This window comes from Oncorhynchus masou, chromosome 13, assembly GCF_036934945.1.
Source record: "Oncorhynchus masou masou isolate Uvic2021 chromosome 13, UVic_Omas_1.1, whole genome shotgun sequence".
NCBI lineage: Eukaryota > Metazoa > Chordata > Actinopteri > Salmoniformes > Salmonidae > Oncorhynchus > Oncorhynchus masou.
The window spans coordinates 96,981,759-97,007,239 of NC_088224.1; the positions used below are offsets into that span (position 1 = coordinate 96,981,759).

The following is a 25,481-nucleotide window of genomic DNA, read 5'->3' on the forward strand; positions in this document are numbered from 1 at the left end:
GTCACAGCGGAGGTGTCCTCCTCTAGATAGCTTTACAGTCACAGTGGAGGTGTCCTCCTCTAGAGAGCTGTACAGTCACAGCGGATGTGTCCTCCTCTAGATAGCTTTACAGTCACAGTGGATGTGTCCTCCTCTAGATAGCTTTACAGTCACAGTGGAGGTGTCCTCCTCTACATAGCTTTACAGTCACAGTGGAGGTGTCCTCCTCTACATAGCTTTACAGTCACAGTGGATGTGTCCTCCTCTAGATAGCTTTACAGTCACAGTGGAGGTGTCCTCCTCTACATAGCTTTACAGTCACAGTGGAGGTGTCCTCCTCTACATAGCTTTACAGTCACAGTGGAGGTGTCCTCCTCTACATAGCTTTACAGTCACAGTGGAGGTGTCCTCCTCTACATAGCTTTACAGTCACAGTGGAGGTGTCCTCCTCTAGATAGCTTTACAGTCACAGTGGAGGTGTCCTCCTCTAGATAGCTTTACAGTCACAGTGGAGGTGTCCTCCTCTACATAGCTTTACAGTCACAGTGGAGGTGTCCTCCTCTACATAGCTTTACAGTCACAGTGGAGGTGTCCTCCTCTACATAGCTTTACAGTCACAGCGGAGGTGTCCTCCTCTAGATAGCTTTACAGTCACAGTGGAGGTGTCCTCCTCTAGATAGCTTTACAGTCACAGTGGAGGTGTCCTCCTCTAGATAGCTTTACAGTCACAGTGGAGGTGTCCTCCTCTAGATAGCTTTACAGTCACAGTGGAGGTGTCCTCCTCTACATAGCTTTACAGTCACAGTGGAGGTGTCCTCCTCTAGATAGCTTTACAGTCACAGTGGAGGTGTCCTCCTCTAGATAGCTTTACAGTCACAGCGGAGGTGTCCTCCTCTAGATAGCTTTACAGTCACATTGGAGGTGTCCTCCTCTAGATAGCTTTACAGTCACAGTGGAGGTGTCCTCCTCTAGATAGCTTTACAGTCACAGTGGATGTGTCCTCCTCTAGATAGCTTTACAGTCACAGTGGAGGTGTCCTCCTCTAGATAGCTTTACAGTCACAGTGGAGGTGTCCTCCTCTAGATAGCCTTACAGTCACACTTACAGTCACAGTGGAGGTGTCCTCCTCTAGATAGCTTTACAGTCACAGTGTCCCAAATGGAACCCTTACGTGACCCCCCCAAAACAACAACATTTACACCATTATATCAATCCATTAGGAAAATTACGAGGCACCAGGTAGCGGTTAGAGTGTTGGGCTAGTAACCGAAAGGTTACTAGATCGAATCTCAGAGCTGACAAGGTTAAAAAAAATATATCGTTCTGCCCCCGAACAAGGCAGTTAGCTAAATAAAAGGTTAAATATAACAAATCAAATTGACAAAAGTAGTATACTAAACAGGGCAGAAATATGAGTTGTACTGGGACGGAGGGATTCGCTAGTAGCAGCAGGATGCTAATGACGTGGTCCCGACCAAAGGACACTTTAGAACATGTAGATACATGGGGCGGCAGGGTAGTCTAGTGGTTAGAGTGGAGGGGCGGCAGGGTAGCCTAGTGGTTAGAGTGGAGGGGCGGCAGGGTAGCCTAGTGGTTAGAGTGGAGGGGCGGCAGGGTAGCCTAGTGGTTAGAGTGGAGGGGCGCCAGGGTAGCCTAGTGGTTAGAGTGGAGGGGCGCCAGGGTAGCCTAGTGGTTAGAGCATTGGACAAATCTGTCGTTCTGCCCCTGAACAGGCAGTTAACCCACTGTTCCTAGGCCGTCATTGAAAATAAGAATTTTTTCTTAACTGACTTGCCTAGTTAAATGAAGGTAAAAAAAAATACAACTCATTTTTAGTTAGGTTATGCTTTCAGACACGGCCTACGGTTGTTAGGTAGTAACCTGCCACATGACAACGACCATAGTGGTTTGCAAGACAGCACAAACAGATCTGGGACCAGGCTATGATTTAAGCGTAGGTAAAGAAACTTACTTCCTTCGTCGGTTGGTTTCCAGGGAGAAGCAGCGAGCTCGGGCCCTGCAAGACTTCTGTTCCTCCACCAGAACATGCCGGTCATCTTCAAACACCCCGTCAGCTCCTATCCTGCTGGTTTTGACATCAGGCCCGGTTAAGGTGCTTATGCCATTAGTAGGTACAATTCATACAATAGAACAAAGATATAGGGTTAGGGCTCATATGTAAAAGTAAACGACCCTACTTTTTGGAAGGCAACAACTGCAGCACCTACTAGAACCATGTGAATTAATTCCAACCAAATTAGGCCTATTTAGATAGAGTACAAATAAAAACAGCAACACAGTATCAATCTACTGAATGAATGAATGCCATTTAATGTTTCATGTCAAACTGCTAGTTGGCAAAACCCCCCATCCCTTATGGGATTAATTGACACATAAACAAACATTACAATAATTCACTGTGATAATAATTATTCCGGTGTTCTGCCTGCCTGCCTAAAACATATAATATAATAATATATCCCATTTAGCATATAAACATTAGGACCTAAACTAGCCATCTATAGCTGGATAATTCTCTAAAGGTAATAGACACTAAACACACTACTACCTAAGGTTATGTTTCCCACTGAGCCAACGTTAGCCAGGCTGTATTAGCAATGCCAATGTAGTGCAAGGATACGAGTAGAAGTTGTCCTTCAGAGCTTTCATTCTAGGAAACAGCTGACGGGCTCGACAGGGTTACCAATACCACCCACAGTCTTCATTCGACCCAGTTCAGGATTAGACCCAGGACAAAAAAAACTAAACCCAGACAGAAACGCTAGATAGAAAACGGGCAGTGACCCAGCTAACGAAACGTTAAACACTCACTGCTTTCCCGTTCATTTCGTCGCATGTAATATCACATCGGCAATGGCAACCATTGCCACACACCAGGGGAAAAAAAGAATCCAAAGCTAAACTTTATAAATAAGCAAGTAAAAATTTAAAAATATAAACAAGTTAGCGTTTTCTAGCTAAATTAATTTCTACAGTTGTCCGTGTACAACAGACACACGCCATGTTGGCAACCCGAGGACGCGCTTCCTTGACAACGGAGAATAATATAAAAGGTTGTAGTTTCTGCACAGTACCGGAACTGGCCAGCAGGTGGCCCTCTTCGACACCTTTCAGATGTGGTCAGGCTACCTGTTGAAGATGGACTGACAACACATTTACTGCGCAGCCTGTGCACCTGAATATCCAGGAGTCCAGTTTAAACCTGATATTCCAATGAACATGATACACGATATGTTTGAACCCATATAATGGTTGATCCAACCTAGCCTGTGGACCTAATCAACTAAATGGCACCTAAAGTTCTTATGTACATAATAGTCAAATGCATATTGCTATTGAAAGCAGTTTGCTAATACTAAAGGTGGGTTTTTTTTTATTGCCATCATTCCATCAGCTAGAATGGACCTGGCGTTTATAGCAGCCATTTTATGGGCTCCTGATCAGTCATTCTACTTTGTGTGTTTTTTTTGTTGCTCTGATCTTAAAGCTGCAATATGTCCCTTTATGGGCGACCCGACCAAATTCACATAGACATGTGAGACGTAGATCTGTCATTCTCATTGAAAGCCAGTCTAAGAAGCTGTAGATCTGTTCTATGTGTTATAGATCTGTCATTCTCATTGAAAGCCAGTCTAAGAAGCTGTAGATCTGTTCTATGTGTTATAGATCTGTCATTCTCATTGAAAACCAGTCTAAGAAGCTGTAGATCTGTTCTATGTGTTATAGATCTGTCATTCTCATTGAAAGCCAGTCTAAGAAGCTGTAGATCTGTTCTATGTGTTATAGATCTGTCATTCTCATTGAAAACCAGTCTAAGAAGCTGTAGATCGGTTCTATGTGTTATAGATCTGTCATTCTCATTGAAAGCCAGTCTAAGAAGCTGAAGATCTGTTCTATATGTCATATATCTGTCATTCTCATTGAAAGCCAGTCTAAGAAGCTGTAGATCTGTTCTATGTGTTATAGATCTGTCATTCTCATTGAAAGCCAGTCTAAGAAGCTGTAGATGTGTTCTATGTGTTATAGATCTATCATTCTCATTGAAAGACAGTCTAAGAAGCTGTAGATGTGTTCTATGTGTTATAGATCTGTCATTCTCATTGAAAGCCAGTCTAAGAATTTGTAGATCTGTTCTATGTGTGCTATTTTTATGCTTCTCGTTCTTAAATTTGAGTTTTTTGTGTCTTTTACTTTAGGTTTTGTAAACCAGTTTCAAACAACTTTAAGGGGTTAAATACAATATTTTGCGTTATTGAAAATATATTTCACAGCAGTTTAGATGGTACAATGATTCTCTACACTATTTTCAGTTTTGTCACAAACTATAAGAATTTTAGCAACCAGGAAATAGTGTACTGGTATGTAATAATACATAATGTGTCTTCATTGTTTCCTATGACTGAAAATAGCTTCTGGACATTAAAGATCAGAGATCACTAACCTACATTTTTGATGAATAATTATTATTCAATGACTCGGCCTTACAGGTCATACTGGTCACCCGGGACCAGGACCTAATCCCCGACACTGATGAGACTACGATACAGAGGTTGACGTGGGGGCCCCCTGATGAGACTACGATACAGAGGTTGACGTGGGGGCCCCCTGATGAGACTACGATACAGAGGTTGACGTGGGGGCCCCCTGATGAGACTATGATACAGAGGTCGACGTGGGGGCCCCCTGATGAAACTACGATACAGAGGTCGACGTGGGGGCCCCCTGATGAGACTACGATACAGAGGTCGACGTGGGGGCCCCCTGATGAGACTACGATACAGAGGTCGACGTGGGGGCCCCCTGATGAGACTACGATACAGAGGTCGACGTGGGGGCCCCCTGATGAAACTACGATACAGAGGTCGACGTGGCGGCCCCCTGATGAGACTACGATACAGAGGTCGACGTGGTGAAAAGGTGCTTGAGTGAGTGAGTGAGTGTGAGTGAGTGTGAGTGTGTTTGTGGGTGGGGGGGGGTAGGTCAGGCCGGGGGTGGAAGGGGAGAGAGGGGTAGATGTGTTTGTGGGTGGGGGAGGGGGTGTAGGTCAGGCCAGGGGTGGAAGGGGAGAGAGGGGTAGATGTGTTTGTGGGTGGGGGGAGGGGGGGGGGTGTAGGTCAGGCCAGGGGTGGAAGAGGAGAGAGGGGTAGATGTGTTTGTGGGTGGGAGGAGGGGGTGTAGGCCAGGCCAGGGGGAGGGGAGAGAGGGGTAGATGTTTTTGTGGGTGGGGTTAGGGGTGTGTAGGTCAGGTCGGGGGTGGAAGGGGAGAGAGGGGTAGATGTGTTTGTGGGTGGAGGGAGGGGGGACACACCTACTCATTGAAGACAAAATAATAAGACAAAACAAACAGACAAACGAAAAAGAGAACGGTGGCGGCTAGTAGGACGGTGACGACGACCGCCGAGCACCACCCCGAACAGGCAGGGGAGCCACCTTCTAGTAGGACGGTGATGACGACCGAGCACCGCCTGAACGGGCAGGGGAGACAACTTCTAGTAGGACGGTGACGACGACCGCCTAGCACCGCCCGAACAGGCAGGGGAGCCAACTTCTAGTTGGACGGTGACGACGACCGCCGAACACCGCCCGAACAGGCAGGGGAGCCAACCTCTAGTAGGACGGTGACGACGACCGCCGAGCACCGCCCGAACAGGCAGGGGAGCCAACTTCTAGTTGGACGGTGACGACGACCGCCGAACACCGCCCCAACAGGCATGGGAGCCAACTTCTAGTAGGACGGTGACGACGACCGCCGAACACCGCCCGAACAGGCAGGGGAGCCAACTTCTAGTTGGACGGTGACGACGACCGCCGAACACCGCCCCAACAGGCATGGGAGCCAACTTCTAGTAGGACGGTGATGACGACCGCCGAGCACAGCCCGAACAGGAAGGGGAGCCAACTTCTAGTAGGACGGTGATGACGACCGCCGAGCACCGCCCCAACAGGGAGCCAACTTCTAGTAGGACGGTGATGACGACCACCGAGCACCGCCCGAACAGGCAGGGGAGCCAACTTCTAGTAGGACGGTGACGACGACCGCCGAGCACCACCCGAACAGGCAGGGGAGCCAACTTCTAGTAGGACGGTGACGACGACCACCGAGCACCGCCCGAACAGGCAGGGGAGCCAACTTCTAGTAGGACGGTGACGACGACCGCCGAGCACCGCCCGAACAGGCAGGGGAGCCAACTTCTAGTTGGACGGTGACGACGACCGCCGAGCACCGCCCAAACAGGCAGGGGAGCCAACTTCTAGTAGGACGGTGACGACGACCGCCGAGCACAGCCCGAACAGGAAGGGGAGCCAACTTCTAGTAGGACGGTGATGACGACCGCCGAGCACCGCCCCAACAGGGAGCCAACTTCTAGTAGGACGGTGACGACGACCGCCGAGCACCGCCTGAACAGGCAGGGGAGCCAACTTCTAGTAGGACGGTGACGACGACCGCCGAGCACCGCCTGAACAGGCAGGGGAGCCAACTTCTAGTAGGACGGTGACGACGACCACCGAGCACCGCCCGAACAGGCAGGGGAGCCACCTTCTAGTAGGACGGTGACGACGACCGCCGAGCACCGCCCAAACAGGCAGGGGAGCCAACTTCTAGTAGGCCGGTGACGACGACCGCCGAGCACCGCCAGAACAGGCAGGGGAGCCAACTTCTAGTAGGACGGTGACGACGACCGCCGAACACCGCCCGAACAGGCAGGGGAGCCAACTTCTAGTTGGACGGTGACGACGACCGCCGAGCACCGCCCAAACAGGCATGGGAGCCAACTTCTAGTAGGACGGTGACTACGACCGCCGAGCACCGCCTGAACAGGCAGGGGAGCCAACTTCTAGTAGGACGGTGACGACGTCCGCCGAGCACTGCCCGAACAGGAAGGGGAGCCAACTTATTCCAATTCATACCAAAGGTGTTCGATGGGGTTGACATGTTTTGTTGATCCAGAGTTACTCCAAGCAGCTCAGTCACCTCAACTTGCTCAATTTCCACATTATGAATTACTAGTTAGTTTAGTTGAGGTTTAGGGTTTCTTGAATGATCTTTCAAAGACAATGCTTTCAGTTTGAGTTATTCCTCCTCCACCAAACTTTACAGTAGTCACTATGCATTCGGTCAGGTAGCGTTCTCCTTGCATCCGCCAAATCCAGATTCATCCGTCGGACTGCGAGATGGTGAAGCGTGATTCATCTCTCCAGAGAACGAGTTTCTACTGCTCAAGAGTCCAAAAGCAGCGAGCTTTACGCCACTCCAGCCAACGTATGGCATTGACCATGGTGATCTGCTCGGTCATGGAAACCCATTTCATGAAGCTCCCGAAGAATAGTTATTGTGCTGATGTTGCTTCCAGAGGCAGTTTGGAACTCAGAGACAGATGATTTTTACATGCTTCAGCACTCGGAGGTCCCATTCTGTCAGTTTGTGTGGCCTATCACTTCGCAGCTGAGCTCCTTGACGTTTTCCACTTCACAATAACAGAACTTTCAGTTCTAGCAATGCAGAAGTTTGACGAACTGACTTGATGGAAAGGTGAACGTCACTGAGCTCTTCAGTAAGGCCATTCTACTGCCAATGTTTGTCTATGGAGATTGCATGGCTGTGTGCTCAATTGTATACACCTGTCAGCAATCGGTGTGGCTGAAATAGCCGAATCCACTAATTTAAAGGGTGTCCACATACTTTTGTATATATAGTGTATGTGTTCACGAGATTCTCACCTACATGTTTCAATAGAGGCCAAACAGTTCTGACGTTACAGACGATTTTGTGAGAAGACCGATTTTCTGGCGGTCTGACAAACATCTCTCTAGCTCGTTCACCTTTCACCGCAGGTGCGGAAGTGCATCTGTTGGCGGATGTGGTGGAATGAGATGCATCCAATGCAAAACATACATCTCCAGCTTAAATGGTCCGAGGGAGGTTTTATATCAGACATTCAACAGACCTGTTAAATCTCTTGTTCACAATAACTTTTGCATTGATTGTCATAGATACATAAAAACAAGTGATAATTATTCCACAAAGGTCTGGTCTACTTGTACAACCTTTGATTTGCATATAAAGTCAAGTGTTGATTTGTTAGAAATATTCAAATCATATAACAATGCTTTTTAATCTCTTGTCAGAACCTAGCAGTTGCTAGGGACCAGGTTGCCAGGTGCCTTATCACAACGTGGGGTCAGCCAATCAAAGGCAGTCATCTTGGGTTCCAGATCCCCAATTCCTGCCGACCCCTCTCAGTCTTCTTCAAGCAGTTGCAGAGAGACAAGCTCCTACACCTCTTCCCTGCCCAACACAGCTGGACTCATATCTTGACATGTGGGATGGTGTACAAAGTAAGTAGAGGGAGGGACTGTGTGTATTGTGTGTATTACTGCTGGTTGGTCAGTAGTAGTAGAGGGAGGGAGGGACTTTGTAGTTGTGTATATTAATGCTGGCTGGTCAGTAGTAGTAGAGGGAGGGACTTTGTAGTTGTGTATATTACTGCTGGTTGGTCAGTAGTAATAGAAGGAGGGACTTTGTAGTTGTGTATATTACTGCTGGTTGGTCAGTAGTAGTAGAGGGAGGGACTTTCCCCATCTTCTCTGACCGGGGGGCGGGGCTAGAGGGTCACAGACCAACAAAATACGGAGAGCCAGGTCGCTCTTTCAAATGGTGTGGAATTACTGATGTACATAATGAGATCTATAAGTTCCCTTGTCTGTCCAGAGCCCTGTCCACTGTTTTGTTTTAATGTACTTATAGAGACAACACTGAGTGACTTGTTCTTGAGATACCTCAATCCTGAAGACCTCCACCTGGCTGACACCACAACCCTGAATACCTCCACCTGGCTGACAAAACAACCCTAAAGACCTCCACCTGGCAGACACCACAACGCTGAATACCTCCACCTGGCTGACACCACAACCCTAAAGACCTCCACCTGGCTGACACCTCAACCCTGAAGACCTGCACCTGACACCACAACATCCACCTGGCTGACACCTCAACCCTAAAGACCTCCTCCTGGCTGAAACCGCAACCCTAAATACCTCCACCTGGCTGACACCACAACACTAAAGACCTCCACCTGGCTGACACCACAACCCTAAATACCTCAACCTGGCTGACACCACAACCCTAAAGACCTCAACCTGGCAGACACCACAACCCTAAAGACCTCCACCTGGCTGACATCACAACCCGAAAGACCTCCACCTGGCTCACACGCCAACCCTAAAGACCTCCACCTGGCTGACACCCCAAGCCTAAAGACCTCCACCTGGTTGACACCACAACCCTAAGGACCTCCTCCTGGCTCAAACCCCAACCCTAAAGACCTCCACCTGGTTGACACCACAACCCTAAAGACCTCCACCTGACACCTCAACCATAAAGACCTCCACCTGACACCTCAACCATAAAGACCTCCACCTGACACCTCAACCCTAAAGACCTCCACCTGACACCTCAACCCTAAAGACCTCCACCTGGCTGACACCACAACCCTAAAGACCTCCACCTGGCTGACACCACAACGCTAAAGACCTCCACCTGACACTTCAACCCTAAAGACCCCCACCTGACACCTCAACCCTAAAGACCTCCACCTGGCTGACACCACAACCCTAAATACCTCCACCTGGCTGACACCACAACCCTAAAGACCTCCACCTGGCTCACACGCCAACCCTAAAGACCTCCACCTGGCTGACACCAAAACCCTAAAGACCTCCACCTGGCTCACACGCCAACCCTAAAGACCTCCACCTGGTTGACACCACAACCCTAAAGACCTGCACCTGGCTCACACCCCAGCCTTAAATACCTCCACCTGGTTGACACCACAACCCTAAAGACCTCCACCTGGCAGACACCACAACCCTAAAGACCTCCACCTGGCTGACACCACAACCCTAAAGACCTCCACCTGGTTGATACCACAACCCTAAGGACCTCCACCTGGCTCACACCCCAACCCTAAAGACCTCCACCTGGTTGACACCACAACCCTAAAGACCTCCACCTGACACCTCAACCATAAAGACCTCCACCTGACACCTCAACCCTAAAGACCTCCACCTGGCTGACACCACCTGGCTGACCTCCACCTGACACTTCAACCCTAAAGACCTCCACCTGACACCTCAACCCTAAAGACCTCCACCTGGCTGACACCACAACGCTAAAGACCTCCACCTGACACTTCAACCCTAAAGACCTCCACCTGGCTGACACCAAAACCCTAAAGACCTCCACCTGGCTCACACGCCAACCCTAAAGACCTCCACCTGGTTGACACCACAACCCTAAAGACCTGCACCTGGCTCACACCCCAGCCCTAAAGACCTCCACCTGGTTGACACCACAACCCTAAAGACCTCCACCTGGCAGACACCACAACCCTAAAGACCTCCACCTGGCTGACACCTCAACCCTAAAGACCTCCACCTTGCTGACACCACAACGCTAAAGACCTCCACCTGACACTTCAACCCTAAAGACCTCCACCTGACACCTCAACCCTAAAGACCTCCACCTGACACCTCAACCCTAAAGACCTCCACCTGGCTGACACCACAACCCTAAATACCTCCACCTGGCTGACACCACAACCCTAAAGACCTCCACCTTGCTCACACGCCAACCCTAAAGACCTCCACCTGGCTGACACCAAAACCCTAAAGACCTCCACCTGGCTCACACGCCAACCCTAAAGACCTCCACCTGGTTGACACCACAACCCTAAAGACCTGCACCTGGCTCACACCCCAGCCCTAAAGACCTCCACCTGGTTGACACCACAACCCTGAAGACCTCCACCTGGCAGACACCACAACCCTAAAGACCTCCACCTGGCTCACACCCCAACCCTAAAGACCTCCACCTGGCTGACACCTCAACCCTAAAGACCTCCACCTGGCTGACACCTCAACCCTAAAGACCTGCTCCTGGCTGACACCTCAACCCTAAAGACCTCCACCTGGCTGACACCTCAACCCTAAAGACCTGCTCCTGGCTGACACCTCAACCCTAAAGACCTGCTCCTGGCTGACACCTCAACCCTAAAGACCTCCACCTGGCTGACACCTCAACCCTAAAGACCTCCACCTGGCTGACACCTCAACCCTAAAGACCTGCTCCTGGCTGACACATTGAAGCTCAGTCAGAACAAGCTGCATAAGTCAACATTATTTTGGATAAGTAGAAAATGCTGCATCCCACATGCCATACCTATAGACCAGTGAACCCATAGACCACGGTGCGTATAGACCAGCGTACCTATAGACCAGGGTACCTATATACCAGGGTGCCTATAGACCAGGGTGCCTACAGACCAGGGTGCCTATAGACCAGGGTGCCTATAGACCAGGGTACCTATAGACCAGTGTACCTATAGACCAGGGTATATATAGACCAGGGTGCCTATAGACCAGGTTACCTATAGACCAGGGTACCTATAGACCAGGGTACCTATACACCAGTGTACCTATAGACCAGTGTACCTATAGACCAGGGTACCTATAGACCAGGGTACCTATAGACCAGGGTACCTATAGACCAGGGTACCTATAGACCAGGGTATCTATAGACCAGTGTACCTATAGACCAGGGTACCTATAGACCAGGGTACCTATAGACCAGGGTATCTATAGACCAGTGTACCTATAGACCAGGGTACCTATAGACCAGGGTATCTATAGACCAGGGTGCCTATAGACCAGGGTATCTATAGACCAGGGTGCCTATAGACCAGGGTATCTATAGACCAGGGTGCCTATAGACCAGGGTGCCTATAGACCAGGGTGCCTATAGACCAGGGTATCTATAGACCAGGGTATCTATAGACCAGGGTGCCTATAGACCAGGGTGCCTATAGACCAGGGTATCTATAGACCAGGGTATCTATAGACCAGGGTGCCTATAGACCAGGGTATCTATAGACCAGGGTATCTATAGACCAGGGTATCTATAGACCAGGGTGCCTATAGACCAGGGTATCTATAGACCAGGGTGCCTATAGACCAGGGTGCCTATAGACCAGGGTGCCTATAGACCAGGGTATCTATAGACCAGGGTATCTATAGACCAGGGTGCCTATAGACCAGGGTGCCTATAGACCAGGGTATCTATAGACCAGGGTATCTATAGACCAGGGTGCCTATAGACCAGGGTGCCTATAGACCAGGGTATCTATAGACCAGGGTATCTATAGACCAGGGTGCCTATAGACCAGGGTGCCTATAGACCAGGGTATCTATAGACCAGGGTATCTATAGACCAGGGTGCCTATAGACCAGGGTGCCTATAGACCAGGGTATCTATAGACCAGGGTATCTATAGACCAGGGTGCCTATAGACCAGGGTGCCTACAGACCAGGGTGCCTATAGACTAGGGTACCTATAGACCAGTGTACCTATAGACCAGGGTGCCTATAGACCAGTGTACCTATAGACCAGGGTATATATAGACAAGGGTACCTATAGACCAGGGTACATATACACCAGGGTACATATACACCAGTGTACCTATAGACCAGTGTACCTATAGACCAGGGTACCTATAGACCAGGGTATCTATAGACCAGAGTACCTATAGACCAGGGTATCTATAGACCAGAGTACCTATAGACCAGGGTATCTATAGACCAGGGTACCCATAGACCAGAGTACCTATAGACCAGGGTGCCTATAGACCTGTGTGCCTATAGACCAGCGTACCTATAGACCAAGGTATCTATAGACCAGGGTATCTATAGACCAGGGTATCTATAGACCAGTGTACCTATAGACCAGTGTACCTATAGACCAGGGTATCTATAGACCAGGGTGCCTATAGACCAGGGTACCTATAGACCAGGGTATCTATAGACCAGGGTATCTATAGACCAGTGTGCCTATAGACCAGGGTACCTATAGACCAGCGTACCTATAGACCAAGGTATCTATAGACCAAGGTATCTATAGACCAGGGTATCTATAGACCAGGGTATCTATAGACCAGTGTACCTATAGACCAGTGTACCTATAGACCAGGGTATCTATAGACCAGGGTGCCTATAGACCAGCGTACCTATAGACCAAGGTATCTATAGACCAGGGTATCTATAGACCAGGGTGCCTATAGACCAGGGTACCTATAGACCAGGGTGCCTATAGACCAGTGTACCTATAGACCAGGGTATCTATAGACCAGGGTGCCTATAGACCAGCGTACCTATAGACCAAGGTATCTATAGACCAGGGTATCTATAGACCAGGGTGCCTATAGACCAGGGTACCTATAGACCAGGGTATCTATAGACCAGGGTATCTATAGACCAGGGTGCCTATAGACCAGGGTACCTATAGACCAGGGTATCTATAGACCAGGGTGCCTATAGACCAGGGTACCTATAGACCAGGGTATCTATAGACCAGGGTACCTATAGACCAGGGTACCTATAGACAAGGGGATCTATATACCAGGGTACCTATAGACCAGGGTACCTATAGACAAGGGGATCTATATACCAGGATATCTATAGACCAGTGTATCTATAGACCAGTGTACCTATAGACCAGGGTGCCTATAGACCAGGGTATCTATAGACCAGTGTATCTATAGACCAGTGTATCTATAGACCAGGATATCTATAGACCAGTGTATCTATAGACCAGTGTACCTATAGACCAGGGTATCTATAGACCAGGATATCTTTAATGGAATTTCGTTGGTTTTGTTGATGTGAGGATTGTTAATTATGTTTTCTGTACTAAAGATTCTGATGTGCCACTTGGAACATGAAATCTGTTAAATCATGGTTTCATCCACGCAGGTATAGTTGCCCCTGTCCCCTCTCCGTCTGTCATAGCCCGGTATGTTGCTACTCGCCTGGGGGCAGGGGCCATTACATAATGGAAGACTTGTGGGTCTTGTACAGTTTATGAATTGATGTGCCCATATGAATGACGTGTTGTTTCTGCTTCATACTGTATATGAACCGCTGTTCTTGGAAGATGTTAAACTGCTATTAGAATCTACTACTTTGAGGTTTTGATGCTGTAAAACTAATTGTCTGTTTCTCTTCGTGGACTATGTAAGAGGAAACATTTATCTTTTCAAATGGATGCGTCGTATTCATGCCCTTTAAGCCCATAGAGTCTAATGGCCCGGGGAGGGTTTTATTCATGCCCTTTAAGCCCATAGAGTCTAATGGCCCGGGGAGGGTTTTATTCATGCCCTTTAACCCCATAGATTCTAATGGCCCGGGGTTGGGTTTTATTCATGCCCTTTAAGCCCATAGAGTCTAATGGCCCGGGGTTGGGTTTTATTCATGCCCTTTAAGCCCATAGAGTCTAATGGCCCGGGGTTGGGTTTTATTCATGCCCTTTAAGCCCATAGAGTCTAATGGCCCGGGGAGGGTTTTATTCATGCCCTTTAAGCCCATAGAGTCTAATGGCCCTGGGTTGGGTTTTATTCATGCCCTTTAAGCCCATAGAGTCTAATGGCCCGGGTTGGGTTTTATTCATGCCCTTTAAGCCCATAGAGTCTAATGGCCCTGGGTTGGGTTTTATTCATGCCCTTTAAGCCCATAGAGTCTAATGGCCCATGGGGTTGGGTTTTATTCATGCCCTTTAAGCCCATAGAGTCTAATGGCCCTGGGTTGGGTTTTATTCATGCCCTTTAAGCCCATAGAGTCTAATGGCCCTGGGTTGGGTTTTATTCATGCCCTTTAAGCCCATAGAGTCTAATGGCCTGGGGTTGGGTTTTATTCATGCCCTTTTAGCCCATAGAGTCTAATGGCCCGGGGAGGGTTTTATTCATGCCCTTTAAGCCCATAGATTCTAATGGCCCGGGGTTGGGTTTTATTCATGCCCTTTAAGCCAATAGAGTCTAATGGCCTGGGGTTGGGTTTTATTCATGCCCTTTAAGCCCATAGAGTCTAATGGCCCTGGGTTGGGTTTTATTCATGCCCTTTAAGCCCATAGAGTCTAATGGCCCTGGGTTGGGTTTTATTCATGCCCTTTAAGCCCATAGAGTCTAATGGCCTGGGGTTGGGTTTTATTCATGCCCTTTTAGCCCATAGAGTCTAATGGCCCGGGGAGGGTTTTATTCATGCCCTTTAAGCCCATAGATTCTAATGGCCCGGGGTTGGGTTTTATTCATGCCCTTTAAGCCCATAGAGTCTAATGGCCCTGGGTTGGGTTTTATTCATGCCCTTTAAGCCCATAGAGTCTAATGGCCCGGGGAGGGTTTTATTCATGCCCTTTAAGCCCATAGAGTCTAATGGCCCGGGGTTGGGTTTTATTCATGCCCTTTAAGCCCATAGAGTCTAATGGCCCTGGGTTGGGTTTTATTCATGCCCTTTAAGCCCATAGAGTCTAATGGCCCGGGAGGGTTTTATTCATGCCCTATTCATGCCCTTTAAGCCCATAGAGTCTAATGGCCCGGGAGGGTTTTATTCATGCCCTTTAAGCCCATAGAGTCTAATGGCCCGGGGTTGGGTTTTATTCATGCCCTTTAAGCCCATAGAGTCTAATGGCCCGGCGTTGGGTTTTATTCATGCCCTTTAAGCCCATAGAGTCTAATGGCCCGGCGTTGGGTTTTATTCATGCCCTTTAACCCCATAGAGTCTAATGGCCCGGGGAGGGTTTTATTCATGCCCTTTAAGCCCATAGAGTCTAATGGCCCGGGGTTGGGTTTTATTCATGCCCTTTAACCCCATAGATTCTAATGGCCCGGGGAGGGTTTTATTCATGCCCTTTAAGCCCATTGAGTCTAATGGCCCGGGGTTGGGTTTTATTCATGCCCTTTAAGCCCATAGAGTCTAATGGCCCGAGGTTGGGTTTTATTCATGCCCTTTAAGCCCATTGAGTCTAATGGCCCGGGGTTGGGTTTTATTCATGCCCTTTAAGCCCATAGAGTCTAATGGCCCGGGGTTGGGTTTTATTCATGCCCTTTAAGCCCATAGAGTCTAATGGCCCGGCGTTGGGTTTTATTCATGCCCTTTAAGCCCATAGAGTCTAATGGCCCGGGGAGGGTTTTATTCATGCCCTTTAAGCCCATAGAGTCTAATGGCCCTGGGTTGGGTTTTATTCATGCCCTTTAAGCCCATAGAGTCTAATGGCCCGGGGAGGGTTTTATTCATGCCCATTAAGCCCATAGAGTCTAATGGCCCGGCGTTGGGTTTTATTCATGCCCTTTAAGCCCATAGAGTCTAATGGCCCGGGGAGGGTTTTATTCATGCCCTTTAAGCCCATAGAGTCTAATGGCCCTGGGTTGGGTTTTATTCATGCCCTTTAAGCCCATAGAGTCTAATGGCCCGGGGAGGGTTTTATTCATGCCCATTAAGCCCATAGAGTCTAATGGCCCGGGGAGGGTTTTATTCATGCCCATTAAGCCCATAGAGTCTAATGGCCCGGCGTTGGGTTTTATTCATGCCCTTTAAGCCCATAGAGTCTAATGGCCCGGGGTTGGGTTTTATTCATGCCCTTTAAGCCCATAGAGTCTAATGGCCCGGGGTTGGGTTTTATTCATGCCCTTTAAGCCCATAGAGTCTAATGGCCCGGGGTTGGGTTTTATTCATGCCCTTTAAGCCCATAGAGTCTAATGGCCCGGGGTTGGGTTTTATTCATGCCCTTTAAGCCCATAGAGTCTAATGGCCCGGGGTTGGGTTTTATTCATGCCCTTTAAGCCCATAGAGTCTAATGGCCCGGGGTTGGGTTTTATTCATGCCCTTTAAGCCCATAGAGTCTAATGGCCCGGGGAGGGTTTTATTCATGCCCTTTAAGCCAATAGAGTCTAATGGCCCGGGGTTGGGTTTTATTCATGCCCTTTAAGCCCATAGAGTCTAATGGCTCGGGGTTGGGTTTTATTCATGCCCTTTAAGCCCATAGAGTCTAATGGCCCGGGGAGGGTTTTATTCATGCCCTTTAAGCCCATAGAGTCTAATGGCCCGGGGAGGGTTTTATTCATGCCCTTTAAGCCCATAGAGTCTAATGGCCCGAGGTTGGGTTTTATTCATGCCCTTTAAGCCCATAGAGTCTAATGGCCCTGGGTTGGGTTTTATTCATGCCCTTTAAGCCCATAGAGTCTAATGGCCCGGGGTTGGGTTTTATTCATGCCCTTTAAGCCCATAGAGTCTAATGGCCCGGGGTTGGGTTTTATTCATGCCCTTTAAGCCCATAGAGTCTAATGGCCCGGGGTTGGGTTTTATTCATGCCCTTTAACCCCATAGAGTCTAATGGCCCGGGGAGGGTTTTATTCATGCCCTTTAAGCCCATAGAGTCTAATGGCCCGGGGTTGGGTTTTATTCATGCCCTTTAAGCCCATAGAGTCTAATGGCCCTGGGTTGGGTTTTATTCATGCCCTTTAAGCCCATAGATTCTAATGGCCTGGGGTTGGGTTTTATTCATGCCCTTTAAGCCCATAGAGTCTAATGGCCCTGGGTTGGGTTTTATTCATGCCCTTTAAGCCCATAGAGTCTAATGGCCCGGGGTTGGGTTTTATTCATGCCCTTTAAGCCCATAGAGTCTAATGGCCCTGGTTTGGGTTTTATTCATGCCCTTTAAGCCCATAGAGTCTAATGGCCCGGGGTTGGGTTTTATTCATGCCCTTTAAGCCCATAGATTCTAATGGCCCGGGGTTGGGTTTTATTCATGCCCTTTAAGCCCATTGAGTCTAATGGCCCGGCGTTGGGTTTTATTCATGCCCTTTAAGCCCATAGATTCTAATGGCCCGGGGAGGGTTTTATTCATGCCCTTTAAGCCCATAGAGTCTAATGGCCCGGGGTTGGGTTTTATTCATGCCCTTTAAGCCCATAGATTCTAATGGCCTGGGGTTGGGTTTTATTCATGCCCTTTAAGCCCATAGAGTCTAATGGCCCGGCGTTGGGTTTTATTCATGCCCTTTAAGCCCATAGAGTCTAATGGCCCTGGGTTGGGTTTTATTCATGCCCTTTAAGCCCATAGAGTCTAATGGCCCGGCGTTGGGTTTTATTCATGCCCTTTAAGCCCATAGAGTCTAATGGCCCGGGGAGGGTTTTATTCATGCCCTTTAAGCCCATAGAGTCTAATGGCCCGGGGAGGGTTTTATTCATGCCCTTTAAGCCCATAGAGTCTAATGGCCCGGCGTTGGGTTTTATTCATGCCCTTTAAGCCCATAGAGTCTAATGGCCCGGGGAGGGTTTTATTCATGCCCTTTAAGCCCATAGAGTCTAATGGCCCGGGGAGGGTTTTATTCATGCCCTTTAAGCCCATAGAGTCTAATGGCCCGGCGTTGGGTTTTATTCATACCCTTTAAGCCCATAGAGTCTAATGGCCCTGGGTTGGGTTTTATTCATGCCCTTTAAGCCCATAGAGTCTAATGGCCCGGGGTTGGGTTTTATTCATGCCCTTTAAGCCCATAGAGTCTAATGGCCCGGGGTTGGGTTTTATTCATGCCCTTTAAGCCCATAGAGTCTAATGGCCCGGGGTTGGGTTTTATTCATGCCCTTTAAGCCCATAGAGTCTAATGGCCCGGGGTTGGGTTTTATTCATGCCCTTTAAGCCCATAGAGTCTAATGGCCCGGGGTTGGGTTTTATTCATGCCCTTTAAGCCCATAGAGTCTAATGGCCCGGCGTTGGGTTTTATTCATGCCCTTTAAGCCCATAGAGTCTAATGGCCCGGGGTTGGGTTTTATTCATGCCCTTTAAGCCCATAGAGTCTAATGGCCCGGGGTTGGGTTTTATTCATGCCCTTTAAGCCCATAGAGTCTAATGGCCCGGCGTTGGGTTTTATTCATGCCCTTTAAGCCCATAGAGTCTAATGGCCCGGGGTTGGGTTTTATTCATGCCCTTTAAGCCCATAGAGTCTAATGGCCCGGCGTTGGGTTTTATTCATGCCCTTTAAGCCCATAGAGTCTAATGGCCCGGCGTTGGGTTTTATTCATGCCCTTTAAGCCCATTGAGTCTAATGGCCCGGGGTTGGGTTTTATTCATGCCCTTTAAGCCCATAGAGTCTAATGGCCCGGGGTTGGGTTTTATTCATGCCCTTTAAGCCCATTGAGTCTAATGGCCCGGGGTTGGGTTTTATTCATGCCCTTTAAGCCCATAGAGTCTAATGGCCCGGGGTTGGGTTTTATTCATGCCCTTTAAGCCCATAGAGTCTAATGGCCCGGGGAGGGTTTTATTCATGCCCTTTAAGCCCATAGAGTCTAATGGCCCGGGGTTGGGTTTTATTCATGCCCTTTAAGCCCATTGAGTCTAATGGCCCGGGGTTGGGTTTTATTCATGCCCTTTAAGCCCATAGAGTCTAATGGCCCGGGGTTGGGTTTTATTCATGCCCTTTAAGCCCATAGAGTCTAATGGCCCGGCGTTGGGTTTTATTCATGCCCTTTAAGCCCATAGAGTCTAATGGCCCTGGGTTGGGTTTTATTCATGCCCTTTAAGCCCATAGAGTCTAATGGCCCGGGGTTGGGTTTTATTCATGCCCTTTAAGCCCATAGAGTCTAATGGCCCGGGGTTGGGTTTATACCAATCTAACATCTTAAAATAATTACATTTGATCATACCAAGGATCATTTAGCCAATAAATATAGACTTTTAGGACCCGTGTAGTAAAAACAATATTTAAAAACATGTATTTGATGAAACGTACTGCTATTAATCCCATAGAAACACATTGAATGACAGATTCACACATTGAAAAACAGCACAAAAATAAATCTAAGGAAGTTTGTTTTAAAGTGTCTGTCCTCTATGTTGAAGTGTCTGTCCTATCTATGTTGAAGTGTCTGTCCTCTATGTTGAAGTGTCTGTCCTATCTATGTTGAAGTGTCTGTCCTATCTATGTTGAAGTGTCTGTCCTATCTATGTTGAAGTGTCTGTCCTATCTATGTTGAAGTGTCTGTCCTCTATGTTGAAGTGTCTGTCCTATCTATGTTGAAGTGTCTGTCCTATCTATGTTGAAGTGTCTGTCCTCTATGTTGAAGTGTCTGTCCTATCTATGTTGAAGTGTCTGTCCTATCTATGTTGAAGTGTCTGTCCTATCTATGTTGAAGTGTCTGTCCTATCTATGTTGAAGTGTCTGTCCTCTATGTTGAAGTGTCTGTCCTATCTATGTTGAAGTGTCTGTCCTATCTATGTTGAAGTGTCTGTCCTATCTATGTTGAAGTGTCTGTCCTATCTATGTTGAAGTGTCTGTCCTATCTATGTTGAAGTGTCTGTCCTATCTATGTTGAAGTGTCTGTCCTATCTATGTCGTAGATCTACACTATACTATATATACAACAGTATGTGGACACTCGTTGCGGACAGGTCTATACCTGTTGTGGACAGGTCTATAAAATCGAGCACACAGATATGTTTTTTTTTAAGTGGAACCTTCTAGGAGAAACAACGGCTCAGCCCCAAAGTGGTAGGCCACACAAGCTCACAGAACAGGACAGCCAAGTGCTGAAGCGTGTAGCACGTAAAAATAGTCTGTCCTCGGTTGCAACACTCACTACAGAGTTCATGCTTCATGAAATGGGTTTCCGTGTCCGAGCAGCCGCACACAAGCCTAACATCACCACGCCCAATGCCAAGAGTCAGCTGAAGTGGTATAAATCTCGCCTCCATTGGACTCTGGAGCAGTGGAAACGTGTTCTCTGGAGTGATGAATCATGCTTCACCATCTGGAAGTCCGATAGATGAATCTGGGTTTGGCGGATGCCAGGAGAACACTACCTGCCCCAATATATACTGTAGAGCCAATTCTACATTTTGGTGGAGGAGGAATAATGGTCTGGGGCTGTTTTTCATGGTTCGGGCCCCTTAGTTCCAGTGAAGGGAAATCTTAACGCTACAGCATACATTCTAGACAATTATTTTGCGTCCAACTTTGTGGCAACAGTTTGGGGAAGGCCCTTTCCCATTTCAACATGACAACGACTCATGCACAAAGCGAGGTCCATAAGGAAATGGTTTGTCCAGATCAGTGAGGAAGAACTTGACTGGCCTGCACAGAGCCTGTTTTAGCAGCAAAGAGAGGACCAACTCCATGTTAATGCCCAACGAGTGGATATCTCTTGTGTTTGCGAGTGTCTCATCTTTCCATAGAGGTGTCATAATAGTTTGTAGGCCAAAACATTCGGCGTACAGACGTTTTTGTGAGAAGAACGAATTTCCTAATGTCTCCCGGTCTGACAAACACCTCCTTAGCTCTGCCACCTTTCACCGCAGAGGCGGAAGGCCGACATCGTTGGATTGAGACTAAAAAAAATGATGTCTCTAGTTTAAACCGACAAACTTTTATGGGGATTTTATTGTCATGCTAATTTGATTCTCACAGGCGCATGCATCAAACATATATTTTCAAATTAAGGGTCGTATTCCTGCCCTATAACAAGGGTCATATTCCAGACCTATAACAAGGGTCATAATCTGGCCCTACAACAAGGGTCGTATTCTGGCCCTACAACAAGGGTCGTATTCCGGCCCTATAACAAGAGTCGTATTCAGGCCCTATAACAAGAGTCGTATTCAGGCCCTATAGCAAGGGTCGTATTCCGGCCCTATAACAAGGGTCGTATTCCGGCCCTATAACACAGTCATATTCAGGCCCTATAACAAGGGTCGTATTCAGGCCCTATAACAAGGGTCGTATTCCAGCCCTATAACAAAGAGCAATGAAACAGTTTAATCCATGTAATGCAATAGCAGGTGTAGACCAACAGTGAAATGCTTACTTACGAACCTTTCCCAACAATGCACAGAGAAACATTTAACATTTGTAGATAAAAAAAATAAAAATGAGGAACAAATACACAATGAGCAATGATAACTTGGCTATATACACAGGGTACCAGTACCAAGTCATTGATAACTTGGCTATATACACAGGGTACCATTACCGAGTCAATGATAACTTGGCTATATACACAGGGTACCATTACCGAGTCAATGATAACTTGGCTATATACACAGGGTACCAGTACCGAGTCAATGATAACTTGGCTATATACACAGGGTACCATTACCGAGTCAATGATAACTTGGCTATATACACAGGGTACCATTACCGAGTCAATGATAACTTGGCTATATACACAGAGTACCATTACCGAGTCAATGATAACTTGGCTATATACACAGGGCACCATTACCGAGTCAATGATAACTTGGCTATATACACAGGGTACCATTACCGAGTCATTGATAACTTGGCTATATACACAGGGTACCAGTACCGAGTCAATGATAACTTGGCTATATACACAGGGTACCAGTACCGAGTCAATGATAACTTGGCTATATACACAGGGTACCATTACCGAGTCAATGAGTAATGATAACTTGGCTATATATACAGGGTACCAATACCGAGTCAATGAGTAACCTGACTATATACACTGGGTACCAGTACTGAGTTAATTATAACTTGGCTATATACACAGGGTACCATTACCGAGTCAATGAGTAATGATAACTTGGCTATATATACAGGGTACCAATACCGAGTCAATGAGTAACCTGACTATATACACTGGGTACCAGTACTGAGTTAATTATAACTTGGCTATATACACAGGGTACCATTACCGAGTCAATGAGTAATGATAACTTGGCTATATATACAGGGTACCAGTACCGAGTTAATTATAACTTGGCTATATATACAGGGTACCAATACCGAGTCAATGAGTAACCTGACTATATACACTGGGTACCAGTACCGAGTTAATTATAACTTGGCTATATACACAGGGTACCATTACCGAGTCAATGAGTAACCTGACTATATACACTGGGTACCAGTACCGAGTTAATTATAACTTGGCTATATACACAGGGTACCATTACCGAGTCAATGAGTAATGATAACTTGGCTATATATACAGGGTACCAATACCGAGTCAATGAGTAACCTGACTATATACACTGGGTACCAGTACCGAGTTAATTATAACTTGGCTATATACACAGGGTACCATTACCGAGTCAATGAGTAATGATAACTTGGCTATATACACAGGGTACCATTACCGAGTCAATGAGTAATGATAACTTGGCTATATATACAGGGTACCAATACCGAGTCAATGAGTAACCTGACTATATACACTGGGTACCAGTACTGAGTTAATTATAACTTGGCTATATACACAGGGAACTGTCATGACGTGCCCTGGGGGCAGGATCACAGCCCCCCCCCCCCCCCCCCAAGTTTATGACAGTCGTAAATACTCTGCTTCTGGGTCTGTAGAATTGATATTGGAATGTGTGACTGTGGGACACAGAGAGAGACTTGGCCAAACTCCTAATCCCCAAAATGAAAGAACTAAACAATATTTATATTTTTGAGAATGGTCTGTGGACACTTAAGGGACCGTCATGACGAGTGTGTTTCATTTGGTGATCTCACAAAGGACAGGAAACAGACATAACTGTACCTCTTAAAGTGTACATTTCCCAGCTGTCAGGTTTATATCTAAATATTGTGAAACGTATGTGATTAAACATGAAACTATTTGTGAAAAGATGCAATGTGATGTTAACCTTCTAAATGAGAGTATGGGTTTTTCATATAAAGATTAACTAGTCAGTGGCCACACCCCCGTGAGCCCAGACATCACATTAGGAGTCATAGAACCGCCCCTTTTTCCAAAGAGTATAAAACCCACTTCCTACAAAATCTATATTAAGTCAGAGAACGCCGGGACAGAGTCCCCACGTTGGAATGACTACAATTCTAATGACCATTAGACCATACAGCTGTAGTTTTGGTTACATGGCTGGAAAAGGTTAGTTTGGGACAATCGATCACGACAGAATAAGAGCAAATCTTAGACGCATAATTACTAGTCTGCAGCTAGAAATGATGTAAGTCTAATACGAGAATAACGACAACTGCCGAAGCATCTATTCTATGAGAACATCAGCTGATATCTCAAAGTGCTGTACAGAAACCCAGCCTAAAACCCCAAATAGCAAGCAATACAGGTGTAGAAGCACAGTGGCTAAAAACTCCCTAGAAAGGCCAAAACCTAGGAAGAAACCTAGAGAGGAACCAGGCTCTGAGGGGTGGCCAGTCCTCTTCTGGCTGTGCCGGGTGGAGATTATTAGAGAACATGGCCAAGATGTTCAAATGTTCATAAATGACCAGCATGGTCAAATAATAATAATCACAGTAGTTGTCGAGGGTGCAACAAGTCAGCACCTCAGGAGTAAATGTCAGTTGGCTTTTCATAGCTGATCATTCAGAGTATCTCTACCGCTCCTGCTGTCTCTAGAGAGTTGAAAACAGCAGGTATGGGACAGGTAGCACGTCCGGTGAACAGGGCAGGGTTCCATAGCCGCAGGCAGAACAGTTGAAACTGGAGCAGCAGCACGGCCAGGTGGACTGGGGACAGCAAGGAGTCATCATGCCAGGTAGTCCTTAAGCATGGCCCTAGGGCTCAGGTCCTCCGAGAGAGAGAAAGAGCGAATTAGAAAGAGCATACTTAAATTCACACAGGACACCGGATAAGACAGGAGAAGTACTCCAGATATAACAAAGTGACGCCAGCCCCCGACACATAAACTACTGCAGCATAAATACTGGAGGCTGAGACAGGAGGGGTCAGGAGACACTGTGGCCCCATCCGATGATACCCCCGGACAGGGCCAAACAGGAATGGATATAACCCCACCCACTTTGCCAAAGCACAGACCCCACACCACTAGTGGGATATCTTCAACCACCAACGTATCATCCTGAGACAAGGCCGAGTATAGCCCACAAAGATCTCCGCCACGGCACAACCCAAGGAGGGGCGCCAACCCAGACAGGAAGATCATGTCAGTGACTCAACCCACTCAAGTGATGCACCTCTCCTAGGGACGGCATGGAAGAGCACCAGTAAGCCAGTGACTCAGCCCCTGTAATAGGGTTAGGGGCAGGGAATCCCAGTGGAAAGAGGGTGACTGGCCAGGCAGAGACAGCAAGGGCGATTCATTGCCCCAGAGCCTTTCCATTCACCTTCACACTCCTGGGCCAGACTACACTCAATCATATGACCCACTCAAGAGATGAGTCTTCAGTAAAGACTTAAAGGTTGAGACCGAGTCTGCGTCTCTCACATGGGTAGGCAGACCATTCCATAAAAATGGAGCTCTATAGGAGAAAGCCCTGCCTCCAGCTGTTTGCTTAGGGACAATTAGGAGGCCTGCATCTTGTGAACGTAGCGTACGTGTAGGTTTGTACGGCAGGACCAAATCAGAGCGATAGGTAGGAGCAAGCCCATGTAATGCTTTGTAGGTTAGCAGTAAAACCTTGAAATCAGCCCTTGCCTTAACAGGAAGCTAGTGTTGGGAGGCTAGCACTGGAGTAATATGATCAAATTGTTTGGTTCTAGTCAGGATCTAGTCAGGATTCTAGCAGCAGTCTGACCGAGAAGTAACAAAAGCATGGATTAATTTTTTTGCATATTTTTTGGACAGAAAGTTTCAGATTTTTGCAATGATACGTAGATGGAAAAAAGCTGTCCTTGAAACAGTCTTACATTTACATTTT

At 47.5% G+C, this 25,481-nt stretch overlaps 1 protein-coding gene across 1 annotated transcript in view; it reads right to left on the minus strand.

The window, feature by feature from the left end:
- cep126 (centrosomal protein 126) overlaps positions 1-21,186 on the minus strand; it is an 85,674-nt gene extending 64,488 nt beyond the window's left edge. The window contains exons 1-3 of the mRNA XM_064985594.1: positions 21,165-21,186; positions 4,446-4,887; positions 1,952-2,065 (exon numbers count right to left, since the gene is read on the minus strand). Coding sequence (XP_064841666.1) covers positions 1,952-2,065; positions 4,446-4,887; positions 21,165-21,186 — 578 coding nt within the window. The remainder of the gene's footprint in view (positions 1-1,951; positions 2,066-4,445; positions 4,888-21,164) is intronic.
- Positions 21,187-25,481: the final 4,295 nt, after the last annotated feature.